The sequence below is a fragment of the Leopardus geoffroyi genome, chromosome D1 (assembly GCF_018350155.1).
Source record: "Leopardus geoffroyi isolate Oge1 chromosome D1, O.geoffroyi_Oge1_pat1.0, whole genome shotgun sequence".
In the NCBI taxonomy this organism is placed as follows: Eukaryota; Metazoa; Chordata; class Mammalia; order Carnivora; family Felidae; genus Leopardus; species Leopardus geoffroyi.
Genome location: NC_059329.1, coordinates 65,970,947 through 65,996,913, shown reverse-complemented (window position 1 = coordinate 65,996,913; position 25,967 = coordinate 65,970,947). Strand labels below are relative to the sequence as shown.

At 43.6% G+C, this 25,967-nt stretch overlaps 1 protein-coding gene across 6 annotated transcripts in view; it reads left to right on the top strand.

Annotated features, from left to right (window-relative positions):
- SCUBE2 (signal peptide, CUB domain and EGF like domain containing 2) overlaps positions 1–25,746 on the top strand; it is a 63,880-nt gene extending 38,134 nt beyond the window's left edge. For 4 of the 6 annotated variants that reach the window (XM_045484439.1, XM_045484440.1, XM_045484438.1 and 1 more), the window contains 9 exons: positions 243–398; positions 797–1,003; positions 14,123–14,293; positions 16,178–16,345; positions 17,052–17,213; positions 19,218–19,415; positions 20,611–20,763; positions 24,716–24,795; positions 25,434–25,746. In XM_045484439.1, coding sequence (XP_045340395.1) covers positions 243–398; positions 797–1,003; positions 14,123–14,293; positions 16,178–16,345; positions 17,052–17,213; positions 19,218–19,415; positions 20,611–20,763; positions 24,716–24,795; positions 25,434–25,586 — 1,448 coding nt within the window. In that variant the 3' untranslated portion in view covers positions 25,587–25,746. The remainder of the gene's footprint in view (positions 1–242; positions 399–796; positions 1,004–14,122; positions 14,294–16,177; positions 16,346–17,051; positions 17,214–19,217; positions 19,416–20,610; positions 20,764–24,715; positions 24,796–25,433) is intronic. The other 2 variants (XM_045484444.1, XM_045484443.1) reach the window with 1 other exon arrangement.
- Positions 25,747–25,967: the final 221 nt, after the last annotated feature.

The following is a 25,967-nucleotide window of genomic DNA, read 5'->3' as shown; positions in this document are numbered from 1 at the left end:
CATCTAGCATTCACCCATGCAAATAATTTTCAAGGGCTAAGTTGTTAAGTTATATAGGAGGCAATACTGGCTCTTTGAATTTAAAATGTCATCGTGCTCCTAGCTGCAACGTCTTGGCATCTGGAGTTAATCACTTAGTCCCTTGAGAGTTGTTTTAATGAAATGTTTACTGAGCTCTAGCGAATGTTCAACTGAGTGCTTTGCCAGGATCTGGCTTCCGATAATTTTGTTTCTTCATACAGAGAAGCACAGCTCAGTAAAAGAGAGCTTCCGCTACGCAAACCTTACATGCAGCTCTGGCAAGCAAGTCCCAGGAGCCCCTGGCCGACCAAGCGCCACTAAGGAAATGTTTATCACTGTTGAGTTTGAACTTGAAACTAACCAAAAGGAGGTGACAGGTTGGTTTGAACACAGTCTTTGGTGTCAGGCTGCTCACAGCTTGCTCCTTACTCTTTTGCCTTTCACTTTTCATCATTCTTGGGGGAAAAAGTACTGCAACCACTGAAGTATCTCCTGTTTTTTGTTTTTTGGTTTTTTTCACTCCCAAACTAGACTGAATTGGTTTGGAACCTCATGATTTAATCTGCTCCATAAAAACTCAAAGCTTCAGTTTTGGTCAACAAATTTCTGTTGGAATCAAATGCTGCCCAGCCTGCTAGGTGCCCAGCCCCAGGTGTCCCCCCACTCTGTCCACAGGGAACAGTGGGTGTTGGTGGGTCCTGCAGCGGGTGTCTGGACATCCTCATATCCTGCAGCCTGACCTCCTTCCCCACTGCTGTCTCTCTCATTCCCGTAGCTTCCTGTGACCTGAGCTGCATCGTAAAGCGAACTGAGAAGCGGCTCCGGAAAGCCATCCGCGCACTCCGGAAGGCTGCCCACAGGGAGCAGTTTCACCTCCAGCTCTCGGGCATGGACCTTGAAGTGGCAAAAAAGTCTCCCAGAACATCTGAACACCGAGTAGAGTCCTGCGGAGTGGGCCAGGGCCATGCAGGACACCAATGTGGTGAGTGACCTGCTGGCCAGGACCTTCTCGCTAACGGAATTGTTTCGATCTCCATGAAGACTAAGGGTAACCCAAGGTGTGGCCTGTTCTCCCTCTCTGGACTCACTCCAGAGAACACCCTAGACACCACTCTTACTTGGGATCTATATGTTGGTGTCTGATGTACCTGCTGGACCAGGAGCTCCCCAGCACCTGGCACAGTGTCTGGCTTGTTGGTGGGCACTTAATAAATGCTGGATTGAGGGATGGAAAGGAAGAGGTAGGGTTGATGACAAGAGGGAGTGCTGACCTTAAAGGGTCTGAGCGATGATGATCTTCAGAGCCTTGTGGTCCCGGGCAAGGGGCAAGACTATAGGTGTAAGGCACCCTTGAGCCTTCTGCACGCTCCACTCTCAGTTCCCCATTGTCTCCCTCTGGCTCGACTGATGTTGGCAATGAACAGTGTTAGCAATGAACAATCTCCTGACCATAGTTTTGTGCAGAGGCAAGGCTGGGGGGGGGGGGGGCACTTGGCAGCCTAATGAGATCCCTGAGCTTCAGCCCAAGGCTCCTAGTAGTGTCAGTTCCATATATGGGTGTGTCTGTGTGAGTGTTTCAGAATTAAGTTTGAGTCCCGGCATTTGAACTACACCAATTCTATTTCTCTGATGAAGTTCTAGGTAGGAGGTTTAAGGGTGGTCGGTCTTGAGATTTGTTGGTGGAGAGGAGCTGTTTTGGGCAATAATGTGAGAGTCTAGCTTTATAGGTAATCACTTTATAGTCTCACATTATAATAATCATGGTAATTTCATCTGACACAAGTACGACGTTAAGCACGGTATCTGTAGTATCTCCTTTAACCCAGTCATCTTACCAGGTAGGTCTTATTATCTCCACTGAACAGAGGAACAATCTGGAGCTCAGAAGGCCAGGTTCTTTGGCTGTAGATCACACTGATGGTCTGACTCCAAGCCTGTGGTCTGGTCTCAAGTAAGGTGCATTTTGATAACCAGACCCCTCCAGAAAAATTGCTGTCCTTTCTCAAATGGCATTAGAATCACAAAGCCCTAGAAATGAGGCTTGTGCTAAGGAGTAATAAGCCAGTGTTTTTCAAGAAGCAAAGCTGAGCCCAGGGCACTCATTCAGAAGAGTTGTGGGCAATAACCCCAACTCTGTTGCTTTCTCAAAACGAAGTAAAAATCAAGTATAAAATCAAGTGTAATTGTCCGCCAGGGGCTGGTTTTCAAATAGTCTTGAGTTTGATTCTAGCTAACTCTTTTAAAAAGAAAAAAAAATTAAGAAACAACCCAGCTGGTTGGTTTGTTCTCATTTAAAAATCTAGAAGTTCATTTCCGTACCAAAATGGTGATGAGAGTTGGCTGTTGCTGCCCTACTTTACGGAGTGAGTTGCAGAAACTGTCAGGGACAGGCAGACCAGTCTTCCTGCTGGCCTCTGAGAGCTAAATTGCATCCCCTTTCCCCATTTGCTATTCTGGTAGAGAGAGGCCTTACGGGCTTGCCAGGGAGCTTTGTGGCCAGTGAAGAAATCAGGCAAAACTAAAGTATTACTAATACTACCATGGCTGTGCTCCCATGGAAAAGGGTCAAGAACGAGGATCAAGAGTTACTTAAACAGAGGCCTCATGACCATGACAACTTGTGAAAGACACTTGGTATGGGGTTTATGTCACTGTTGTGTGTATTAATGTGTCCTGAGATGCTTGTCATGCTAAGTTAGGTTGAATTTGTTGTTGAGAGGCAATGTGTCTTGTCTCAAGAGCTCCCTCTAGCAATGGATGAATTTTGTAGCCCACATGGAACCAAATCAGGTTCACCCTGACAGCAGTGTTGAAGATTTTACCATGTAGAGAAAACAGCACAAAGAATTATCAGTGAAATTTCTTCCTTGGTGAAGGGAGAAAGTGTGTATAAGAAGGGGCTGCGTATGTTAATTAGAAAGGTGTTTTTTTTTTTTTTTTTTTTTACCCAGAAGACCATGCCACGGGCAAAGGGGCAGGGAATGAGTGAGGGGGGACAGGGAGAGCTTGTCGTATGTTCCTTATATTCCTGGACTATTTGAACATCATAAATCCCAAGCTTACTGTTTTTTTCTGAACTCTGGATGGTATATACAGTGGAGACATGCCTAGGATAGTTCTTTTTGGAAATTACTTTCAATGTCAGCAGAAAGGAGCTCCCAAAAACATTTTGAGTCACTGGGAGGACAGATGGAACCATTAAATTTTTACTTTAAAATATTTTTTATTTAGTTTTCCATTACCAAATTAGTGTACATTTCAAGTGGTACAGAAATGTATACAGTAAGGGTAAAAGCTCTCCTAATCCTACTCTTAGGAAAGAATCCCTGTCAACAGTTTGCTATGTATTTTTCTATATCTGTTGTTATATACATAAAATGAAATTTTATTTACTTAGTAATATTTATTGAGCACCTACTGTGTGTCAGGTACTATTCTAGGAGCTGGGAATCCAGTAATGACACAAAAAGGCAAAAATCTTAGCCTTCCTAGCATTTACAATTCTGGAAGAGGAAGACAGACCACAAACCAATAAAGAAGGAAATATGTGGTGTAGTGGATGGTGATAAGGGTATGAAGGGTAAGCAGGGAAGTGGAATAGAAAGTGGCAGGGAAGGGGGAGGGCTGAGGAGGAACATACTCTCCCCTAATGTAGACTATGGTCAGGGACTGTGGTTGTTGCAAAGTGTCATTTGGACAGAGATGTGAGAGATGGAAAAAGCAAGCTATGGGGATATCTGGGGGAAGAGTCCCAGATGAAGGAAACAGCAAGTACTGAAACCCCAAGGTAAGGGAAAGCAGGCCAGGAAGGTAGGTGGGGGAGGGAGGGTAAAGGGAGGATGTCAGAGCAGTAGCCAAGGGCCAGACCAGGTGGGGATGGAAATCTGGGTGAGGGCTCTGACTCTGACTCTGAGTGAGAAACAAAGCCAGCGAAAAGTTTTAAGCAGAGGAGTAACAGGGTTTCTGACTCATGTCTTAAAAGGATAACTGGCAGCTATAGGCTGATGTATGAAAAAAACATTTAAAAAAAAATGTATCAATACAATTTGAATAGTGCTGGGTTGTTTCTAAAAATAGAGTAGATCATGAACATCCTTCCATGCTAATAGAGGAGTTAAATTTATTTCTTTTAAAGCTTCCTAGTCTGTATTTGTTCTAAGATACTAGTATTTATTAACCATACCCACATTGGTGAACATTTAATTAAGTTGTTCCTAATTTTTTTAACAACAAAAAATGCTGCAGTGAATATCCTTTTTTGTGCACGTGGCCTGTAGGTTTGAAATGTCATAGAAGTCTACTTCTACCAAGTTTAACTTGTTTTTCTTAGATTATTAGTAAAACCGAGTATGCTATCATACATCTGTGGCCATTTGGATTTCTTCTTCTGGGAATATCTGCATTCTTTGCCTATTTTTCCACCAAATTGTTGCTTTTCCAATATCACTTAAAAAATAAATGTTAAAGTCCTAAGTTACATCAAAGAACATAATCACTTCTGACCGATAAAACACTTTATTTATTGTACTTATGTTTGCATAGAAAGGTCTCATTCATTTGGCATTTAAGAACTTTGGGGACAGTCTGCTGCAGGTGACCTTTGTACCATCTGTGATCAATTCTAGCTTGATGTCAAAAAAAAATAGTGATTACATTCTCTGAGGAACAAATTCCTTAAGCTCCATAAAATTCACAAAGCCCTTTATACCTAAAGAAAAAATAAAGATGACATGGATTTCTATTTTTCTTTCATAGCCATTTATCCTTTTAGAAAGGATGAATTATTTAAGGAATATACTTGCCAAAATATTTATTTTTATATTTGATTATTCTGAAAACTTGCTGAAATTTTTAGAAGACACAATCCAGGCAACTGGCAAACTGGGAATAATTTTGTGCCTGCGTTCTTGAGAGAAACTGACAAGGTTTAATTCAACTTTCAACAGCAGTGACTTTCCTCTGCAGCAATTGAGAAAAATTAATTCAAGCAATATTTATTGAGATACCACTCTGAACTTAGGATGAAGCAGTGAACATAATGGGTGAGGAGCTTGCTGTTATAAAGTTCACATTCTAACAGAAGGACATGGACAATAAAAAAGTAAAGAAAAAAATAATTTCAGAAGTTAAAAATGCTATGAAGGTAATAATACAGAGGACAGAAGGGAGGAGGGATTACTCTCCACAGTTGTTCAAGAAGGCTTTCAGAGCAGGTGACATTTGATCTAAGACCTAAATGAGAAGGAGCTGGCCTTGTAAAGCTCTGATGGGGGCAACGGACGTTCTGGCTGAGGAGGGATCACCAAGTGCAAATGGCCTGAGGCAGGAATGAGCCAGACATTTTCTTCTTAATTATTTCAGAATTGAGAAATTATTTGGAATCGAACACGCAGAAATTTTCTTATCTGTTTTAAATCATGGAAATTATAAAGCTTATATTAGCAATATGGACCAATATTAGACCAATACTTATCACACAGTCTTGGTAGGAAATTCTTTTATTTTTTATTTATTTATTTTTTTTAATATAATTTATTGTCAAATTGGCTAACGTACAGTGTGTAAAGTGTGCTCTTTGTTTTCGGGGTAGATTCCCATGGTTCATCGCTTACATGCAAACACCCAGTGCTCATCCCAACAAGTAGTAGGAAATTCTTTTCATTAAAAGAGTTTAAAAAACAGAATTTGACAAAATGTTTACATTTATTAAGCACTTACAATGTGTTTAGCACTGTGCTAAGCACTTTACACATATTATGTCCTTCAGTCCTCATTGCAAGTCTCTTTTGCATCATGCCTTTTTTACAGATAAGGAAACTAAGACATAGGGAGGTAAGGAGTTTTGCCAATGTCACTCAGCAAGTAAGTGGCAGAGCCAGGGTTCAAATCCAGATCTGTCTCAAGAGCCTGTATTCCTCTCTCAGTGTGAATGCTCTCATTTCCGGGTACAGCGTGTGTCGTGTGATTCTCTAACTCTTATGGCACTCATATAGAGAACCCACAATGGGCCAGCTCTGCAGTGGGTGCTGAGGAGGCCTGGATAAATAAGACACAATCCCTCAAGTCACCCTTAGCCCTCCCAGGGAAGAGTTAGAGAAGCCTTCCCCAAAGAGAAGCCTTCACTGAATTTTAAAGGATGCACGGAGGACGTGTAAATGGGGAGGAGTATTCTGGCAGAGGAGTAGCGCTGGGGAATGAGACTGAGCAAGATGTGCCCCTGGGGGTGGTTGACACCTCAGTATTACCAAACCAAGAGCACAAAGTAGGATGTGGTGGGTAGCTAGGCTAGTGGGAAAAGCATGCAGGTCATGAGAGACCTTGAATATGTTGCTAAGGAGCCTTGACTTTATATCTAGGTGACAAGGTGCCATTAGAGGGCTTGTAATCAGGGAATGTCCAGGTCATATTTGTATTTTAGAAAGATTTCTTTTACTGCATTGAGAGTCAGGATCAGAGGCAGAAAACCCAACTTGGGAGGCTTTGAATGCTTTGCATGAGAGATGTTGAGAACATGAAGGCACTAGATGGAGTAGAAAAGAAGCAATGGATTCTAGAAGTATTTAGCAGGAAATGTGAATAGTATTTGGTAATAAATTGGATTAGGGATTGAGAAGAGGAAAAGTCAGTGTGAGCTCAGAGGTTTCTGACTTGGCCTCGATCCTTCATTTCCTTCCCATAGGTCCTTCATCTCACCCAGCCCTGTTGCATATGCAAGGAGGCACGAAGAAAAAGCCTGTGGGTTGGTTGAATGGCTGGATGAATGTGATCACTGGGGAAGAAATAATCAGAAAAGATTTATAGGAAAAGCAGAAAAAAATAGGCTCTTGAGAGAGCATGAGAAAGAAAGAAAACTCAGAAAAGGAGACTAAAGGCTGAGTTCTGAATCAAAGATGCTAAGAGGAGTGCTGGGAGTCAAGTCAAGGAGGTTTTGGAGTCAGGGAGGGAAGCAGTCTGAGAAGTACTTTAGTATGACTTTATGCTGTGACAGAGCTGAAGCAGGGAGGAACAGAAGTCAAGGGAAGTAGTTGGGAGGTTATTCATCTCTAGATAGGAGATGGTGAGGATCAAAGGACCCTAGTGCCACAGAGGTGAAGATTAGCAGATGGACAAAAGGGACACAGCCACAGAATGCTGCAGCTGACTGATGGGGCAGGGAGGAAAGAGGTCTGGAATAATAACTACGTGTGGGATTGCAAGGGTTGGAGTCTTGGTGCCTGGGGGAGTAGAGATGCCATTTATAAAGAGCAAAGCCAGAGGGGTAGGAAGGACTGGGCAGGGAAGGGAAGAGAAGTATTCCCTTTGAGCAAGTTAAATTTGAGTTGCAGCAAGACTTCCAGGCAGTGATGTCCATGAGCTTCTGGGAGGCTAGGAAAATGACTTTATCTTATCATGTACAGACCAGCCCTCCTGTCCTGCATCTGTTCACACATATTCTGACCCACTTCCTGTAAAAATGGATGAATAGCCCATGTTCCTGCCAAGGTCAGCTCCTCCAGTTGGGCTCTGGAGCCCATTTGCTTTCACCTTCTCAAGAACATTGCTCCTGTTATTGTCCCCAGTGACCCCTCATCTCAGAATTCTTCCTCTCTGCTAGATCATTTCCAACAGCACACAAACCTATCTCTTGTCTGAAAAACCAAACAAACCTTCCTTTGACTTCATGCCTCTCTCCAAATACTGCCTCATTTCTTTGACCACCCTCCCACCCCCAGAGAGCCAAACGCCTTGAAAGAGTTATCTAAACTTGCTGTCTTTGCGTCCTCCCCTCCCATTTTCTCCTCAACTCTAGTCAGTCTGGTTTTTGTTCCCAACCCCTCTACTGAAACTGCTTTTCCCAAGAAAAGCACTATTACGCTTTTTGAACCACTTTCATGTTACCAAGTCCAGTTGCCAACTCTCATCCAGGTACTTATTTCCACTCCCTCCTCCTGGAAGCACTCTCTTCTCCTGAGTTTCAGACACCACACTCTTCTGGCTCTCCTCCCACCTCAATGGCTGCTCCCTTTTTATTTTACATGTTGCTTCTCCCTAATTTTTGATCTCTAAACATCAGATATCCCAAGGCTCAGTCTTCTGTCCCCCATCTTGTATCTTCACACTCTCCTACATGACCTCATTCGCTGCCAGATCTTTAAATACCACCATGTGCTGGTGACTGCCAAACTGCCCTCTCCAGCTCTAACCTCTCTTTTGAATTATGGACTTCTTTATCTCAGGGTGTGTTCAATGTTCTTTACCACACACACACACACACACAGTGAAATATTTTTGAATGTATGAATGTTTATGTAAAAGTCACATACTTATACTATTGGCTAACATATCATGCTTATCATAAAAGATAGAAGAATGAGTTACAGATTAAGTAAACAAAATTTAAAAATAACTGGCCAGCATCTTAAGGTACCATATTTATAATTTGGAAAGGTTCATTGCTAACAGTAGTGGTTATAAAGCCATCTTTCAAATAGTCTTTTTGTGAGTTGCTAGTGTTTTGGCTCAACTCTTGTCAGGTCTGATGAAATCATTACTGTTTCCATCTCTTGATGTTTGACAAAGAACTAGTTCGGTTGTGAAAGGCATGTCCACCTGGCTCTTCCCTGCTGTTTACCCATACCTGCTCAGTCCAGGGTTTCTGTATGATTGTATGAAGCTGCTCTTTATTTTGTGCCAGTTAGCTTGGTTGAAACTGGATAATATAATCAAGAGATCTATTCAACTAGGCAAACTGTAATTCTCAATACTTTGAAAAGAAGCAAAGCAGTCAGTACCTTCCCACCTTCAGAGCTGTGGATGCCTGTTTTTCCCTTTCCTTGGAGACCTTGTTACTTCATATGTGTCTCTGACTCATGGAGATGTGGACAGACTGTGGGACCAATCTTATACCCTACACTAAACCAGTGAACCTTTCTTTATTTCTTATTTTTTTTAGGTAAAAATTAATAGGCATAGATGGGAAAATGCTTTGTCCGCACCCAGTGGATCATTTTGTAAACCCCGAGGTGTAATATGCTACCTTGGAGACCAATAGTAAAACCAATGCCTTCTCAATGTCAATACTTGCATGGCCAACAGACATCTTAAACTCCACAAAACATTTTATCCTGCTCCCTCCCTCCCTCCCAAGTAAAACCTGCTTCTCCCTCATCTCAGCAAATAGCACTTCTATTTACCTCATTGCTCAAATTGAAAACCTCACAGTCTTCTTGACCTCTCTCATTCTTTCATGCTTCTCATCCAATCCATTAGCAAATCCTATCATATCTGCTTTCAGATTATATCCTGGATCTACTTAGTTTTGTCTTCCTCCATCATTACCGCTCTATTCCAAGTCACTATCATCCTGGGCCCAGTCTATTGTGACAGGCTCTGACTCGTTTTCCTACCCTTGCCTGACTCAGTGTGTTCTCCACATAGCAGCCATACGATCTGTTAAAACATAAGTCAGATCATGTGGCTCCCCTATGCGAAGCCTCCAATACACCTTGTGTAAGGTCTAATTTTCTTGCCGTGACCTTCAAGAACCTATGTAATCTGGCCCTTGCTTGCTTTTTAGAATTCCTCTCCTATCACCCTGACCCTTTCACTGTGTTCCTGCTACACTGGCTTTTTTTTTTTTTTTTTTTTTTTTTTTTTCCATTAGGCAATCCCATCACAAGGCCATTTCCCTCATTTCAGTCTGGTCTCTGCTCAGAGAGGAAAGCCTGGATGCTCTTTAAGACAACATATATACAACCCCCACTCCACCACTCTCCTACCTTCTTACCTTGTTGCACTTTCCTCCATTCATACTTACATCTAGGTAGCATTCTACTATATATTTATTTATTTGCTTACTTATTGTCCCTATTCTCCACTAGAATGAGAGCCCCTTGAGGGCAGGACCTTATCTGTCTTCTCTGCTATATCTCCAGTTCTGTTTAGAACAGTGCTTAGCACATCATTAATGCTAAGCATTTAACTGAAGTAATGAATTTTCACAGGGACAGCAGATGAAATCCCAAGGATAGCCACCAACATTAAAACAAAAGAGGGCAAAGGGCAAATCTTTGGGGAAATATTTAAATCCAGGGCAAAAGAGGCCCTCTGAAGGAAGTGACATCTCAGCCCCAGTTAACTAGGCAGGAAGAGAACACAGCATGCCTTGGGGAACCCCCCGCCCCCCCAGAAAGGTGTCAGCTGCACTCATCTCTCTGCCCCAACTCTAAGAACGTTTTCAAACAGCAAACCTGAGCACACACCAGAAACCTGGATGGGTGTGACAGCTCAGCCTCTCAGCCCCAAGGGGTGCTCTTTCCTGTTATTCTGAACAGCTCCTTTAAAAGAGCTTCAAACCAGAATCCCAAGGCCACAGCATTGTCTTAGCCTCTGAGCTGTGACAAAGCAGCAGCTCCAGAACACCCTGGGAATCGGCTGGCGTGGGCAGCTTGTGGCTTTCCTTCAGAAGTCAAGGCGTGCCTCGTAAGAAAACAAGTCAGATGCTAGAGAGTGACCTCTTTTATTAGGTTCACCATCTTCACCACAGAGAGACCATAGTGTTTGTCCATAGCCTGAAATACTCAAAGGCCATAGTGTTGAAAAGAGGGTGAGCCTTCAGGTCTCTTTGTCGCCATTAATCCTGGTCCCTGCTGGTCTCTCCTTTTTGCATCAGAAAAGCTTTCTTGTATTTTTTTTTTTTTTTTTAACAGGGGGAGAAAACAGCTGTGTGGGATTTGAGAAAGGGATTTTAATGGTCACTGAAGACACACAAAAGCTTTGCTGTGATCGTGAAGTGTTCTGGGGGCAATTGACTCCTTTGTCTGGGGCAGCAAAACAAGCTGGCTGCTGGAGGAGAAAAGAGAACCAACTGGAACGTGTGATTGAGGCCTCTTTAGGCCAGATCTTCAGCACATTTGCAAAAAGCTGTTTTCAGGCATCTCTTCATGACATTCAGCATCACTTTTTACTGTTTAGCTCATTTTTCCCTTGTGAAAGAAACAAATTAATTTGGAAGGTGCTTGGCAGGAATTATTTCTGTAGGTCTTTCTGGAAGGAAAATGGAAACTGTGAGTGACAATATGAGTTTGTTTGTGTGAAGCAGGCCTTTCACTGGGAGAAAAAAGAACCAGTGCCCTCTTTTCTGCAGGGCAGCCCAAGGGGCCATTTCTCAGCCCTTTGCTCAGTTGGAAAATTGCAACAGATGTGGGACATTGTGAGGCTTCTCAAAATGTAATCTTGAAAAGGCTTTGGGGGGTTTAAATTGTTCTAAGGAAGAGTGGAAACCCAGAGCAGCAGGAGCCCATCCAGTTACTCATTCCAGTGAGAACCAGAGCCATTCCTGTCCATCCATGGAAGGGATCCGTTTTCCAGGGCAACTATGATGGAACAGACTGTGCTGATCTGACTCAAAGTTATGATTCTTGGGGCTTTGAAATCATTGCCGCCGTCTGGTACTTTCCCTCTAGGCACATGCATGTTACAGAAATGGAAATGGCTTGGCTGGAGGGAATCCGGACAGACAGCCAGGTTTTATTTACTTTCTGCCAGACTTCATGACAGTTGACTTGGTAGAGCCATGAAGGAGTTACTCTGTCACTTACTGGCCTGCTGTAGGCCCATCCTAGGTCAGTCAGGAGGGACACAGGATAAGAAGTCAGGAATTCCTAGTACATAATCCAGCACCACTTTTCATGGGAGATGAACTGAAACCAGAGTCATTATGGAAACCACTATCCAGTGGTTCTCCTATTTGAGAATTAGGTCTGGAATTATAGGCTCTGTCGGCCACATATCTGTACATTAGACTCATTATAACGTTTGCCAGGAAAGCAAGAGAGCTTGGTTCACTTTCAATTTTTAAAAAAATATGATAAAATTAAATAAAATGATACTATGAATGTTATAAAAGACAATCCAAACAATATAAAAAAGTATTAAAAATTTGAATTTAGAGTATACTTTATTGATTGATGACATTTAATTGTAGAAATAATTTTGAAATATGGTATATTTTGGCTTATTATGATTTAGAAAAAACCTCGTTTGGGGTTTTTTTTTCTTTTTTAGATTTTGAAGTGAATAATGAAAAGACATTTTTATTAATGGTAATAGAGAGCCTTGCCATGTTTAACCCTAAAAGTATAAATGCAAATTGCATGAAAACAGATATTCCTCCTCAGAGACATTGAAGAGATATGATAGCTAATTTTATCATGTGACATTTTATTTTCTATTTCTTAGCAGCTTCAGTAGAAAAGAGAATGTGTTGAGGTGCCTAGGTAGCTCAGTCGGTTGAGCATCCAACTTCGCCTCAGGTCATGATCTCATGGTTGATAAGTTCAAGCCCCATACTGGGCTTTGCACTGACAGCGTGGAGTCTGCTTCAGATTCTCTGTCTCCCTCTCTCTCTGCACCTCCTCCCACTCATGCTCATTTGTGTGTGCACTCTCTGTCCCTCCCTCTCTCTCCCCTTCTGTCTCTCACAAAAATAAGTCAACATTAAAAAAGAGAGGGGGGCCTGGGTGGCTCAGTTGGTTAAATGTCTGAGTCTTGGTTTCAGCTCAGGTCATGATCTCATGGTTTGTGGTTTCGAACCCTGAATTGGGCTCTGTGCTGACCGCAAAGAGGCTGCTTGGGATTCTCTCTCTTTCCTTCTCTCTCTGCTCCTCCCTTGTGCTCTCTTTCCACCATCGCCCCTCAAAATAAATAAATAAATTTAAAAAAGAGAGAGAGAGAGAGAATATGTTTATTCTAGTGAAGGTCCCCTAATGCCACATAGAGAATCCTTGGGAAAGGCTTGAATTATGATTCCGCACTTTTGTTAGAGAACTTTCTTCCCCTTAAATCCAAGACTCTTAATCTCACTGTAGGTGTATTTCACAGACTAGCTGTGGGACCTTGGCCAAATTATTTCACGTCCTTAAGTCTCTATTTCTGTAAAATGTAGTTAAAAATAGTACCTAACTCCTTAGGGTTGTTAGATCCTAAGGGTTGTGTTTGTTTGTTTCTTTGTTTGTTTGTTTGTTTTTAAGTAGGCTGCATGCCCAAAGTGGAGCTTAAACTCATGACCCTGAGATCAAAAGTTACATGCTTTACTGACTGAGCCAGCCAGGCACCCCTATAGGGTTGTTTTGGGGGATATGAGATAATGTACGTAAAGATTTGGGCATGGTTAACAGGAAATATTAAGTACTTAGTAAATGTTAGCCATTAGAAAGGCTATTTTGATGGTTATGATGATGTTTGAATATGATATTAAAGAACCCAATTAAGCATATTTATTTTATATTTATATTCTAAAATAAGATATAAATCTATATTTAATAACTACTAATACCAGAAATAAAGTCAGAAGCATAGTTTATTAATTTCCTTGTAGTTTAGTCTTTCAGGAGACATTTACCATGGTTTCCTCTTTATAATATATTAATTTGATTACAAACATGAAGCGTGCTATGTTGGAGAGCTTATTGGTAAGACTTTTGAGATCACCCTCCTCACAGCCACCAGAGAGTGAATGTTTCAATGGTTCCTCTACCTGAAGAATAAAATCCAAATGCCTGGCATTCAAGAATTTTTAAAATCTATCCTAAACTTCCTTTCTTCCCTCTCTTCCTATATGTCAAGCATGACCTTTTATGACCTGCCCCCTTTTCTTCCTGGGGAGATCCTATTCATCCTTTAATGTCGCACACAGATGTGGCCTCAAGGAAGCCTTCAGGGATGCCATCAGCCAGAATTAATAGCACCCTCGTTTCTATTCCTTTAGCGCTGGGCCTATGTTCAGTGAATGATTTTCACTTTATAATCCTTCTGACAGCTCTGTGAAATAGGAAAAGTCATCAAGTGCTTGTGCTCAAAGATAATTAAGACCACTGTGATCCCTGCTTCCAAGGAGTTCATGGTCTAGGGAGAGAAAACCTGTAAACACCTCTAACAGTGGGCCATAGGGATCATGGCAGAGGGGTGTGCACAGAAAACCCAAAGGTGGCACACATTCTGTATTCAGGGGTTTGTATGAAGGAGTGTGGGGTCAATGCCATCTGTTTACTGTTATCTCTAGCACTCTTCCTTTCTTGGCCTCTGTCCCCTCACTGACCAGATCATTTCCCACTTTGGCTAGTCAGTTGCAGGGCTGGGACATATTATGATGGAGCACAAGAACGCTGCATTTTATGTCCAAATGGAACCTTCCAAAATGAGGAAGGACAAATCACATGTGAACCGTGCCCAAGACCGGAAAATCCAGGAGCCCTGAAGACTCCAGAAGCTTGGAATATATCTGAATGTGGAGGTAAGGGTTCCATCTGCTCCTTCTTATTCCTCCAGTCTCCAATATTGCTTAGATGGAAGGTGTTAAGTAACGTTTCAGTGCAGACAATGCATACTGCACCATGGGCTTCCTATGGGCAGGGACCACATTGGGTTTATCTTTGGCTCAAGTGCCTACCTTGGTGCCCAACACATGCTCGGGTGATGCTCACTTGGACAAATAAATGAAAAGTTGATAGAAGGCATTGTCAGAAAAGAAGGTGTAAGCGTTGCTAATGCACACTTTACTCACTATAAATAAATATACCTTGACACCTGAATGATTTCCCAGTGTGTAGTGTTACAGTGGAGAAAGTGGTTCTCACTGTTTGTCCAGTTTTGGTCTCAAATTCATACCGTATTGATTTTTAAGGAGTAACCATTTGGTGACTTTGTTAAAACTCTGTGAAGAGTTTTTCATGTCACTTATGTTAACTCTAGAGCCAGGTTGATTTAGATTTTTGTGGGCTTATTTCCTATTTATTTTATTAATAAAATAATTTGATTTTTGATTAAGTGGCCAGCTGTATTGATGCTCTGTGGGCTCGCATAGAAGGTGTGATCTGACACGGCAGTTTGTAGGTGATGTCTGTGGTGGAGAGCAGGTGGCCCCTGCCTCTCCTCCCAGTGACTCCCAGAGTCAGCTTTAGTTCCCACCTACATGACTCCAGACTCAACTGTGGGATCTTTCAAAGGGTTTAAAAATCTGAGCCTCAAACTAACTGCGTGACTCCTACCATATCTTTGGCCTGTTATGAAATCCTAGGACCAACTGTGGGTTGATAAGGAAGCACTTTGGAGCATCTATTTATACTTGTATGTGACCTTATTAAGATATATTTATAATAATAATGTTAGTAGTAATTATAATAATAATAATTTCTAACATTTATTGAGTACTTACCTATGCCAGGCATAGGCAAAGTATATTACATGAATTCGTCCTCTGCTTGTTGTATCACTACAACAACTTTATGAGGGTCAGGGAATTCACTGAAGGTCACACAGCCAAAGAGTGGAGGATCTGGCATCAGAACATAGGTCTGACAGATTCCAGACTCTTCCCCTGGGTGTGTGTTCATTAAATGTCATTATATCTAGAACTTATAGGTAGAAAGAAGACTGTGAAAATTAATAAGGGAGAGATCAGCAGTACAAGAGTCAACAGATTTTCATAATACCTTGGCAATGACAAGCTAATTCCTAAAGAACATGTGCTTTTAGAAGTCCTTTGGTTTATGGCTGTGCTTCTTGCCATAAACTTAAAAAATAATAAAGTAAGGTGCTTAAAGTCCCTCTGGTGCTTAAAGACCCACTGGGTCCCTCTATCAATGTGGATTCGATTGGTTGGATTTAGTAGGGGGAGTCCAGGGCACACTCTAGTGTAAGATGTAACTTAGTGTATATAATTGATAAAACAGGGAGACTCTTTCATGACCAGAAGAGTCTTTATATCACTAGGATGTAGCAGCTGGGTAAGAGTGTACTTCTGGGACAGATTACCGGATTGATTCCAGAGCAGAGAACCCTCTCTGGGGGCTCCTGCATTGCAGGGGCTATCTGGGCACTGTGTAGTCCTAAGCCTTAAGCAAATGCAGGCCTCATCCCAACTTTGGAAGCAGTTAACACTTGGCTCCTTGGTCTCCATCTTGGCACCATGCTTTGTAGCTCTGTGTGTAAACATCAAGCACTCACATGCCACCTACTCAGGGTCAGTGGCAGGGCAGGAGAGGGCTCCTCTCACAGAGGTGGGAGCTCAGGTCAGCATAGGGCAATAGGTCTCACCAAGTTCTGAGCTCATCTACAGAGAGATGGGAAAGGGTCTGCCCAGGGGGCCTTGCTCACTTAGGGTCATTGGTTTCCCCAGGTCTGTGCCAACCCGGTGAATATTCTGCAGATGGTTTTGCACCCTGCCAGCTCTGTGCCCTGGGCACATTCCAGCCTGAGGCCGGCCGTACTTCCTGCTTCCCCTGTGGAGGAGGCCTCCCTACCAAACATCTGGGAGCCACTTCCTTCCAGGACTGTGAAACCAGAGGTGAGGACTTGGCAGCTTGCTTTTTTCCAGAGCTGAATTTCCCTTTTGAGAACCGTGGGGGCCTGGTAAAGCTCCTATCAAGCCCAGCCCAGAGGTGCCTTGTGTGGTGTCCCAGTAGCTGAGAGGTCAGGTCCCAGCACCATCCACTCCTGCAGGATATACAAGGAGCATGGGAACTCCCTAGATGTGGACTCCCCCAGCCACCTGGCCCCCTTCAGACAGGGCTGACTGGTCTGGGAGAGGTGAACAGGTTTTATGCAACAGGTTCTTGGCTCCTTCTTTCCAGCCTTTCTCCCTCTCAGCCCCCTCCCCGGCCTCCCTCCCGTATAGGTCCTGCCCTTCCCCAGAGACCCACTGCCACCTCTCCCAGGACCTGGCATCAGTTAAGCACCCTCACAGCTCACAAGCGTGCTTTGCATGAGAACTCAGGCTGTGCTCATTTATGCCTGACTCTGCATGGACTGTAAACTCTGTGAAGATACACCCATACTTTGTTCCCTTTGTATTTTTCTCAGTGTCATGAGTCACAGGTCCCACCCAAGCTGGCTATTTAGGGAATTAAGTGTTGATTAACCCCAGATTAGTAGGAAAGCAGTACTTCATTTGGGCATACAAATTTATTTCACCAACTGTGAAAACTTTTATGTGACCGTTGATGAAAACACAATTTTTTTTTCATTTTCTCCACCCTCCCCCGACCCCACAGTTCAATGTTCACCTGGACATTTCTACAACACCACCACTCACCGATGTATTCGTTGCCCAGCAGGAACATATCAACCTGAATTTGGAAAAAATAATTGTGTTTCTTGCCCAGGAAATACTACCACTGACTTTGATGGCTCCACAAACATAACTCAATGTAAAGGTACGTCTCTCTAAGGCTTTCACAGTCTTGACCAAGAGGGAGGTGCCTGGGTCCACCTGGGACTGGGGGGGGGGGGGGGTTGGTGCAGGGGTCCCAGGTGCCTTGAGAACCATGAGGACACGGTTAACCCAGCTCAGGCACTGCAGGTCAGCACCGAAGAACCAGGCTTGGCTCCCAGGTACTTACTTGTGTTGATCCTGGCTACTTCTCTGGGCACATTGACAGGCTATGCTCGCTGAAATTTCCTCCCACAAGCAGAGTTTCAGTTCAGCAAACATTGTTTGAGGACCTGTCATATTCGAGCCCCTCCAAGCAGAATAAGTCCCTTGCCCTGCAGGCAGCACAGGCTGTAGGATTGAAGAGGAAAGAGCAATTAACTCTGCCTAGAGAGATGAGGGAAGGCTTCTGGAAGGCATGAGAAGGTTTTGATGGAGAGGGTGGGGGGAGAGCAGGAGAAAGAGCTTTATACCCAAGACCACAGCTGGAAGGAAACACACACTCAGAAAAATGAAAGGCTTTTTGAGAGACCCCCTAGACCTGGATCATGGAATGTCTGAGTGGAATCTGAGGCAGAGCAGGAAGGGAAGCCTTGAATGCCACACAAAGGAATTTTATTTGTGTCCTGTAGGAATGGGGAGCAGATCATTCAAGGATTTGTTGTATATTTAGCTGGTTGGTTGGTTTTTAACCATTATGTAAAATTCTCCACTAAAGGTCAGAAGTGAATCTCAGCTGACTCATTGTCATTAACACAGTGGTGTAGGGGAGCAAGGAGGCCTTCCCAAACTGGAGGAGTTTGGGATTGAAGTTCACAGTGTTAGAAAATTCTTCCCTGTACCCAGATGAAATCTCTTTCCTTGTCCTCCCATCCCCAACCTTTCATTGGCCCTTAGGAGCCACATGGCACGGATCTTCAGGCTGTCCTTCAGACTTGAAGCTGAGTCCTTCTCAACTCCATGGCTCTCCCCACTCCACCCCCTTCCAAGAAGAAATTTTTTCTAGTGGGAATAATAATTCACAGTTACAGGGCACCTGGGTGGCTCAGTTGGTTGAGTGTCCTACTTTGGCTCAGGTCATGATCTCATGGTTCATGGATCCAAGTCCCACATCGGGCTCTCTGCCTACAGCATGGAACCTGCTTTAGGATCTTCTGTCTCCTTCTCTCTCTGCCCCTCCCCCACTCACACTTTCTCTCTCAAAAATAAATAAACATTAAAAAAAATAATTGCCAGTTACAATTAGAGAGGAAAAAAATAGTCCCTTCAACATCCTCTCCTGCACAGGTTCACCTGACAGTTTTATACAATAAGCCCCTTGAGGGCAAGGACTGTGTCTTTCTCATTTCTGAACTCCCAGAGCTTTTGCTAACATTTATTGGATGAATGGAGATTCAATGGCTGAGGGGTGTGTGTGTGTGTGTGTGCACGCGCACGCGAGTGCTCCTGATCTTTGCTCCCAGAGGTGAGTATCCAGCAAGCCCCATATTGACTGAGACCTAATTGGAATTTTCTTCAGCACCAAAAATAAAATGTGGTCTTGACCCGAAAGAAAAGAGAAAGAATATGGCTATCATAAATTCATCAAGGTCTCTAGGAAAAGGTCACATATCTTCTAGTTAGCAGTCAGCTCTGTTCTCCCTATTTTTAAAGACCTAGAAATTCTATGTCATGGGTTCCCCTGGCACCTAGACTTTGTAAGCAAAATATTGAAAACCAAATTCATCCTTTGTTTCATGAATGCCTTCCTCTGATCTTGAGCACCTTCAAGTTAAAGAGAAAATGGTAACTCAGAGGGGAACTCAGTGGGGTGAGCTCTGTGTGGGGAGTTGGTGTAGTTAGGCTCCCATGGGCGACCGTAGGCATTACAGGACACATTAATTCCTGGGATGGTGCCATTCCTCAATGGCAAGAGGATGCAGTGGTTCTCCTCAATTGAGCTGCTGGTGGCCATGACAGAATGATGAAAATGCTGTGCCTTCATAACTCATGGCATTTCCTCTTCCAGACAGAAGATGTGGAGGGGAGCTGGGAGATTTCACCGGATACATTGAATCCCCAAACTACCCAGGCAATTACCCAGCCAACACGGAGTGTACATGGACCATCAACCCACCGCCCAAGCGCCGAATCTTGATTGTGGTCCCTGAGATCTTCCTGCCCATAGAAGATGACTGTGGAGACTACCTGGTGATGCGGAAAACCTGTGCGTCCCCTCTCTCCCCTCCCCTCTAAGGCTAGCGTGGAAGCCTGCTGGCATGCTCCCCAGCTTTAAATGTGAGCAGCAAGGCTAGAGTGTCACCTCTGTATTAGAACAGAGATGGGACATGAGTTTATAGTGTTTGCCAAGAAACAAAATTTAGACAAACTCAACTTGAGGCCTCTTGCTGAATCCCAGAGGTAGTGATTCTGCAGGTCAGTCTCCCCCCCGGGCTCACCGGGGACCCTCTTCCACAACATCACACAGAGCCAATGAAGCTCATGGAAGCCAGGCCCCAGACCGTTGTCTCACTGTGGGAAGCCACTCGTGGCTTTGGGACTGACCGAGGCTAAAGTCATAGTCCAGCCAGGAGGGACCCTCCTCCTATCCTAATGCATGACCCAGTGCCCATTAAGGGACACTGCCAGCAACACAACTTCAAGGCAGTGTAGTGAGTGAGCTCAGCAGCCAGACTGCCTAGACCTGAACCCAGCTTCACGTTTTGTTAGTTCCGTGATCTTAGACATACATTCTGATTCTTTCTGCAACTCCTTTTTCTCATCTGCTAAAATGGGGATGATAATAGTTGCTACCTCATAGGGTTATCATGAGGAATAAATGACTTCATGTACATAAAGCACTTAGAATAATAATGACACATGGAGCCATTGTGTTTGCCACTCTTATTAGTGGTTACAGTGTCTGAAGTCAGGTGTGGGTTTGAATCCTGACCTATCCACATACTGGCTCTGTGACCCTGGGCAAATGCTTAAACTCTGTAAATGAGTTAACAATGGCACTGACTTCCTATGGCTTTCAGAGGATTAAGTGAGATAAAGTCCATAAAGTGCATAGTGCACCACCTAGTCTCTGGGAGCATGCGGGGATTGGTGGTGGTTATTGCTGGATGACAGCAGGTAGCTCTGGAATTAGACGGCCTCTCCTTAGCCCCTGCAGTGAGCACCACAGCCTAGGCTGCTGCTGTTTGCCTAGCCATGGGCATTTCAGTTAGCCTTCCCTGGGGGCTTGCAATCACCAGTGGAGTCCACTCAATTCCCAGGACTTTGGTTCCTATGAGCTGAGCCCAAAGAGCTCTGGAGCATAACTTGTTTTACGGTGTTTTCCTTTGAAACAATGAGTGTTCATTGTCTGCTGCTCAGGATGAGTCCTGAACCCTGCCCTCTCTAACTTCCCTTGGCAGCTTCATCGAATTCTGTGACAACATACGAAACCTGTCAGACCTATGAACGCCCCATCGCCTTCACCTCCAGGTCAAAGAAGCTGTGGATTCAGTTTAAGTCCAATGAAGGGAACAGTGCCAGAGGGTTCCAGGTCCCGTATGTGACATACGACGGTAAGCGCTGTGAAGCTTGGGCTGCTTCACAGAAGCAAGGAGCTTCTCTGCTTTCGGGAGAACCAACTTCTGGGCCAGCTGGTAGATTGCTGACAAGCACACGTGCTCAGAAAGGCAGGTGGAATAAGGAGAAAGGACACTGCTGACTCACATGTGTCAAATTTTAAACAAGCATTTGGGGACACTGACTACAGGGATGAAAAGATGTTTTAGAAAATAAGTAAAAGTGAGCATGGGTTGGTGGGGAAGCACATGGGCCAGCCTCGACCTAATCTCTTCAGTGACTTTGTGTATGTTACTTACCATCTCTAAGTCTCATGTTCTTAATGTGTAAATGACGATAATCATTAGATCTAACATGGCAGTTAATGGGGCGCCTGGGTGGCGCAGTCGGTTAAGCGTCCGACTTCAGCCAGGTCACGATCTCGCGGTCCGTGAGTTCGAGCCCCGCGTCGGGCTCTGGGCTGATGGCTCAGAGCCTGGAGCCTGTTTCCGATTCTGTGTCTCCCTCTCTCTCTGCCCCTCCCCCGTTCATACTCTGTCTCTCTCTGTCCCAAAAATAAATAAATGTTGAAAAAAAAAAAAATTTAACATGGCAGTTAAATGCGATAATCCACAAAGGACTTGGTGCAGTGCCAGGCACATAGTAAATGCTCAGTAAATACTAGCTAATTATGACTGTGACTTTCATTACATGGAATCCTGAGGAGCAGGGGAGAAAGACCCAAGTTCTGGTCCTGTCTCTGCTACGAATTTGCTGTGTAATTTTGGGCAAATCAGATGACTTCTCTGGTTTCATTTGCTTCTTGTTAGGTGAAGGGGTGCCCCGTGTGAGCCCTGGGGGCCTACCTGGGTCTGGGACTTGGTTGATAAACATTTACTTAAAATACAAAATGCACTGGAAAGAATACAGCAAAATCTCAAGAGATTTGGGCCTTGAAAGAACATATGAGTTGTGTGTGTGTCTGTGTGTGTGTCTGTGTGTGTGTGTGTTTTGTTTTGTTTTGTTTTGTTTTGTGTTTTTTTTAATAATGGGAAGAACATTAGTTAGAGAGAATGATCTAGGCCAAAGGATAGAGTACCTGGCATGTATGGGGACTGATTAATGGCCTGATTTGGTCAGTCGGTAGGGTGCATGGGGCTTAGCAGTGAGAGATAAGATTAGAAGCGTGTGGAGTTGGGTGGTGAAGGGCCTGGAGTGCTAAACTCAGAAGGGTGGGCCTAATCTTACAGGGGGCCATGAGCCATTGAAGGTTTTTACACAAGTGCTGACAGTAGATGTTTTGGACAGATAGTATTCTATGGATTTTATAAAAGCATTTCACATTTATAACATGTTCCAAATCCAGGATTATCAACTCTGTGCCTGAAACCATGCCAAATCCCTCCTGATAAGGGCTCTTAGGATCAGAGCCCTAGGTGGACACAAACGCCTCCCATGTGGCTCTGCTGAGAGAGACAGAACACCTCATCTACCTGAAAGCAAACAACCAACAGCCCCCCTGCCCCCAATCTGGAATCAGTGAAAGAACCAAAAAAGACACGGAGACTCCAGAATAAATATCACTAAAGCTCACATCTTTTTGCTTGGCTGTTCTCAACTCTACCTTTGTGATACATGAAAACACCTTTTTTTTTTTTTTTTCATTTTCTCAAATAAAGAGTTGTAGCTTGAACCAGGGAAATTACACATAAAGCTGCTGAGGCCCATGAGAGTGTGTCTTATACATGTCACAGCAGATACTAGTTGAAAATTGCTGTTAGTAATATAGAAGCCTTTTAGGTCTTTACTCAGAGCTTATTTCATCTTTTTTTTTTTTTAACATATATTTCAGACAAGCTTGATACCTGGTTTCCAAGCCCGGAAGAATAGAAATCACATTTAGAAGGGGCAAGTGAGGCTGCTACAGAGTGGCTTACTGACCACTGGAGGATCGGGAGAACTGTAGTCCCGGCTAACTTGCGCTGAGTACGTGTACTGAGTACCGGGCATGTGCTGAGTGCCTTTGACACCGCACAGCCCTCATAATTGCCATAGACACGATTCTTTTCTGATTCTACGGACAAGACCACTCAGGCTTAGAGAGTAACTTAGACTAACTGGCCTGAGGTCAGGAGGACAAAGTGGCAGAGATCTTTGGGACTCCAGGTCCTGAGTTCTTACCTATGACTCTTGACTGCTTTTCTCATGACAGTTGTAGCAAGGGATAAAACACGGTAGTTCTTGATAGTGGAGGGAATGTTTTTAAAAGACAGCAGTCTGGGGTGCCTGGGTGGCTCAGGCAATGATCTCATGGTTCATGAGTTCAGGCCCTGCATCAGGCTCTGTGCTGACAGCGCAGAGCCTGCTTCGGATCCTCTGTCTCCCTCTCTCTCTGCCTTCCCCAGCTTGTATGCTCTCTCTCTCAAAATAAATAAGTAAACATTTAAAAAAGACATCAGTCTGGGAGCATTTGGTGTGGTGGCAAACAGTGCTTCAGTTCTCTCTTACACTAGGACATGGCACAGCAACTGGTCCTCCTAGTGGTGAACACCCATCATCAAGAGGAGCTAGTTCTCTGAGCAAGAGACTCTGCAACAAAGGAATTCAAGATAAACATGTACTCTTACTCATATTTGATATTCACTAAAGTAGAAGAATAAGAAGGAAGATACCACATGAATAGAGCACCAGTGAGGTTGAACCTATATTAAATTAGTAATCATGAGAACCATACGATAGTTAATAGTTAATAAATGTTCATTAATCACCACTTGACTAGGAGAAACTTTTTCAAGCACTCTTTCCACATAGTTCCAGTGATATTCTTATGATTTGTTTGGTTTTATTTGTACATGATATGCATACAAAGAGGCATTCTTTTCAGCCTGGAATTTGGAAAAGATTGTGTTTTGCATGTGCTTGGTTTGAATTATGACTAGGAAGTAGGCTAGACTTTGAAAGGTGGGGATTTAGATTTGGAGGCAGCTTACGTTGTGTGCACCGCATTTACTATGTACATCAGCACCAAAAATTAACTAATAAGAAAATGAACATAGCTTTCTTCCCTCTTTAACCAATGAAATTCTCCCCACCCCCTCCAAAAAAAAAAAAAAAAAGAGGAAAAAAGGAAAGAAGAGTCTTGCTTGGTACTAAGAAGCTTGATTGTTTTACATAATACAAGGGCAGAGAGAAAAAAGGGAGGACAGAAGGGAGAAAAGTAGAGAAGAAGAGAAAAGCCCTGAGGCTGGTGAACTCACCAGAGAGCAAGTATAGACGGAAGAGATGAGAACCAAGCTCTGAGCCCTGCGACCCTCCCATAGTAAGAGGTCAGGGAGAGGAGGAAGAATAGCAAAGGAACTTCAGGCAAAGTGACCAGTGAGGTAGGAGGAAAACCTGAAAGCATGGTATCCCGGAAGCTGAGTGAAGAATTGGATCGAGGAGGAGGGGTGACTAGAGACAGTGAGTGTTGACAATTCTTTTGAGTAGTTTTGCAATAAAGAGGGCAGAAATGTAGGATGGAAGCTGAGGGAGAAATGAGGTCAAGGGGGGGACTTTTTTGGGATTGCAGACATAATAACATGTTTACATGCTGATGGGGAAGGCCCAATAGAGAGAGAAAATGTCATCATGTAGGAAAGAAAGGGCAGAAGTACTGGAACAATGCCCTTGACTTGGTGAGAGGAGATGGAGCCAGTGGAAAAAGTGTAGGAAGGGTGTTGACTGGATGCACAGAGGGTTCATCCAAGGGAAGATGGAACAGAAGAGGTGGGTGCAGAGGCTGGTAGGTGAGAGAATGTGGGAGTCTGTGGAAGTTCTCTTCTGATCACCTTCTCAGTATCACAGCAGTCACTGTTCTGATAGCAGCTGCAGAACAGGCATTTCTCAGAACCTTATTTAAAAATGAAAGTAAGAGTGAGTTTGGAAATAACTAAATCCCATGAATGTCAATCATGTCCTTTATTCCAACAGAGGACTACCAGGAGCTCATTGAAGATATAGTTCGAGATGGCAGGCTCTATGCATCTGAGAACCATCAGGAAATACTTAAGGTGAGTACATAGTGAAGGTGGATGCTGCAGTCACCCATGGAGCTCCCAGGCACCACTGGAGGAAGGTTTTCCTTTTGCTCCATGTTGCCACCTTTCAGACACCAAGCCTGCTCTGGGGCTTTCTTCAGTGTTGTCAACTGAAACTGTATTTTTTTTTTTTTTTTAATTTGGAAATGCGTGGAGGAACAGTGGGAAACTTGCTTACTCTAAATCCAGGCCAGTGGCAAATCATGGTTCCATGTTCACTCTCCAAATAACTGAATATCATTGACTCCTTGTTTATCCTTCAAGCCTAAAGTCCACCAAATTTTAGATGCTTATAAGTACTTATAAGACACTTGCCATCTCACTAACCCTATAAATATTCCCCAGGTTCCAGTGTTGCATCTCATCTGGTTTAGAAAAAGAAAACCATTTTTTATTTATTACCCTTTCCTTTATAAAAGTAACCCATGTTTTTTGTAGATACTTTGGGAAAATAAATACTGGAAAAGATAAAAATCAGAGGAAACAATTTTCACTAAGTGTTTCTCAGCTCAGCAACCTACTGTCCAACACTGGGACATTATAGTTCCATTGGCAAAATGTTGGAATGTTTAAGTATTCTGGCCCAGTAACAAAACTTGTGTTCTTTTTAGGATAAGAAGCTGATCAAAGCTCTGTTTGATGTCCTGGCCCACCCCCAGAACTATTTCAAGTACACAGCCCAGGAATCCCGAGAGATGTTCCCAAGATCTTTCATCCGATTGCTACGTTCCAAAGTGTCCAGGTTCTTGAGGCCTTACAAATGAGCCGGGCCACGTGCCACTCAGTGCCATGATCTGCCTGTGGGCTGCTGGGACGCAGCCATCTGCCTATGCAGCCAACATAGTCGGATATCGCTGCCTCCAGTAGCAGTGACTCATTAGAGTTCAATTTTTATAGATAATACAGATATTTTGGTAAATTGAACTTGGTTTTTCTTTCCCAGCATTGTGGACATGGGCTATGAATGGCAGTGAGTCCCACCATCTTTCACTGTGGTGGGTGGATGTCTTGGGGACATCAAGGGCTGGCTGAGCTGGACGTTAGTCAGCTCAGATGAGACTCACCTGTCCTTCCTGGTTCTCACTCCTCCTCAAGGGGGCCGTGGTGGAAAGGAGTCCACAGAAGGGGCTGCCTTACCTGAAACT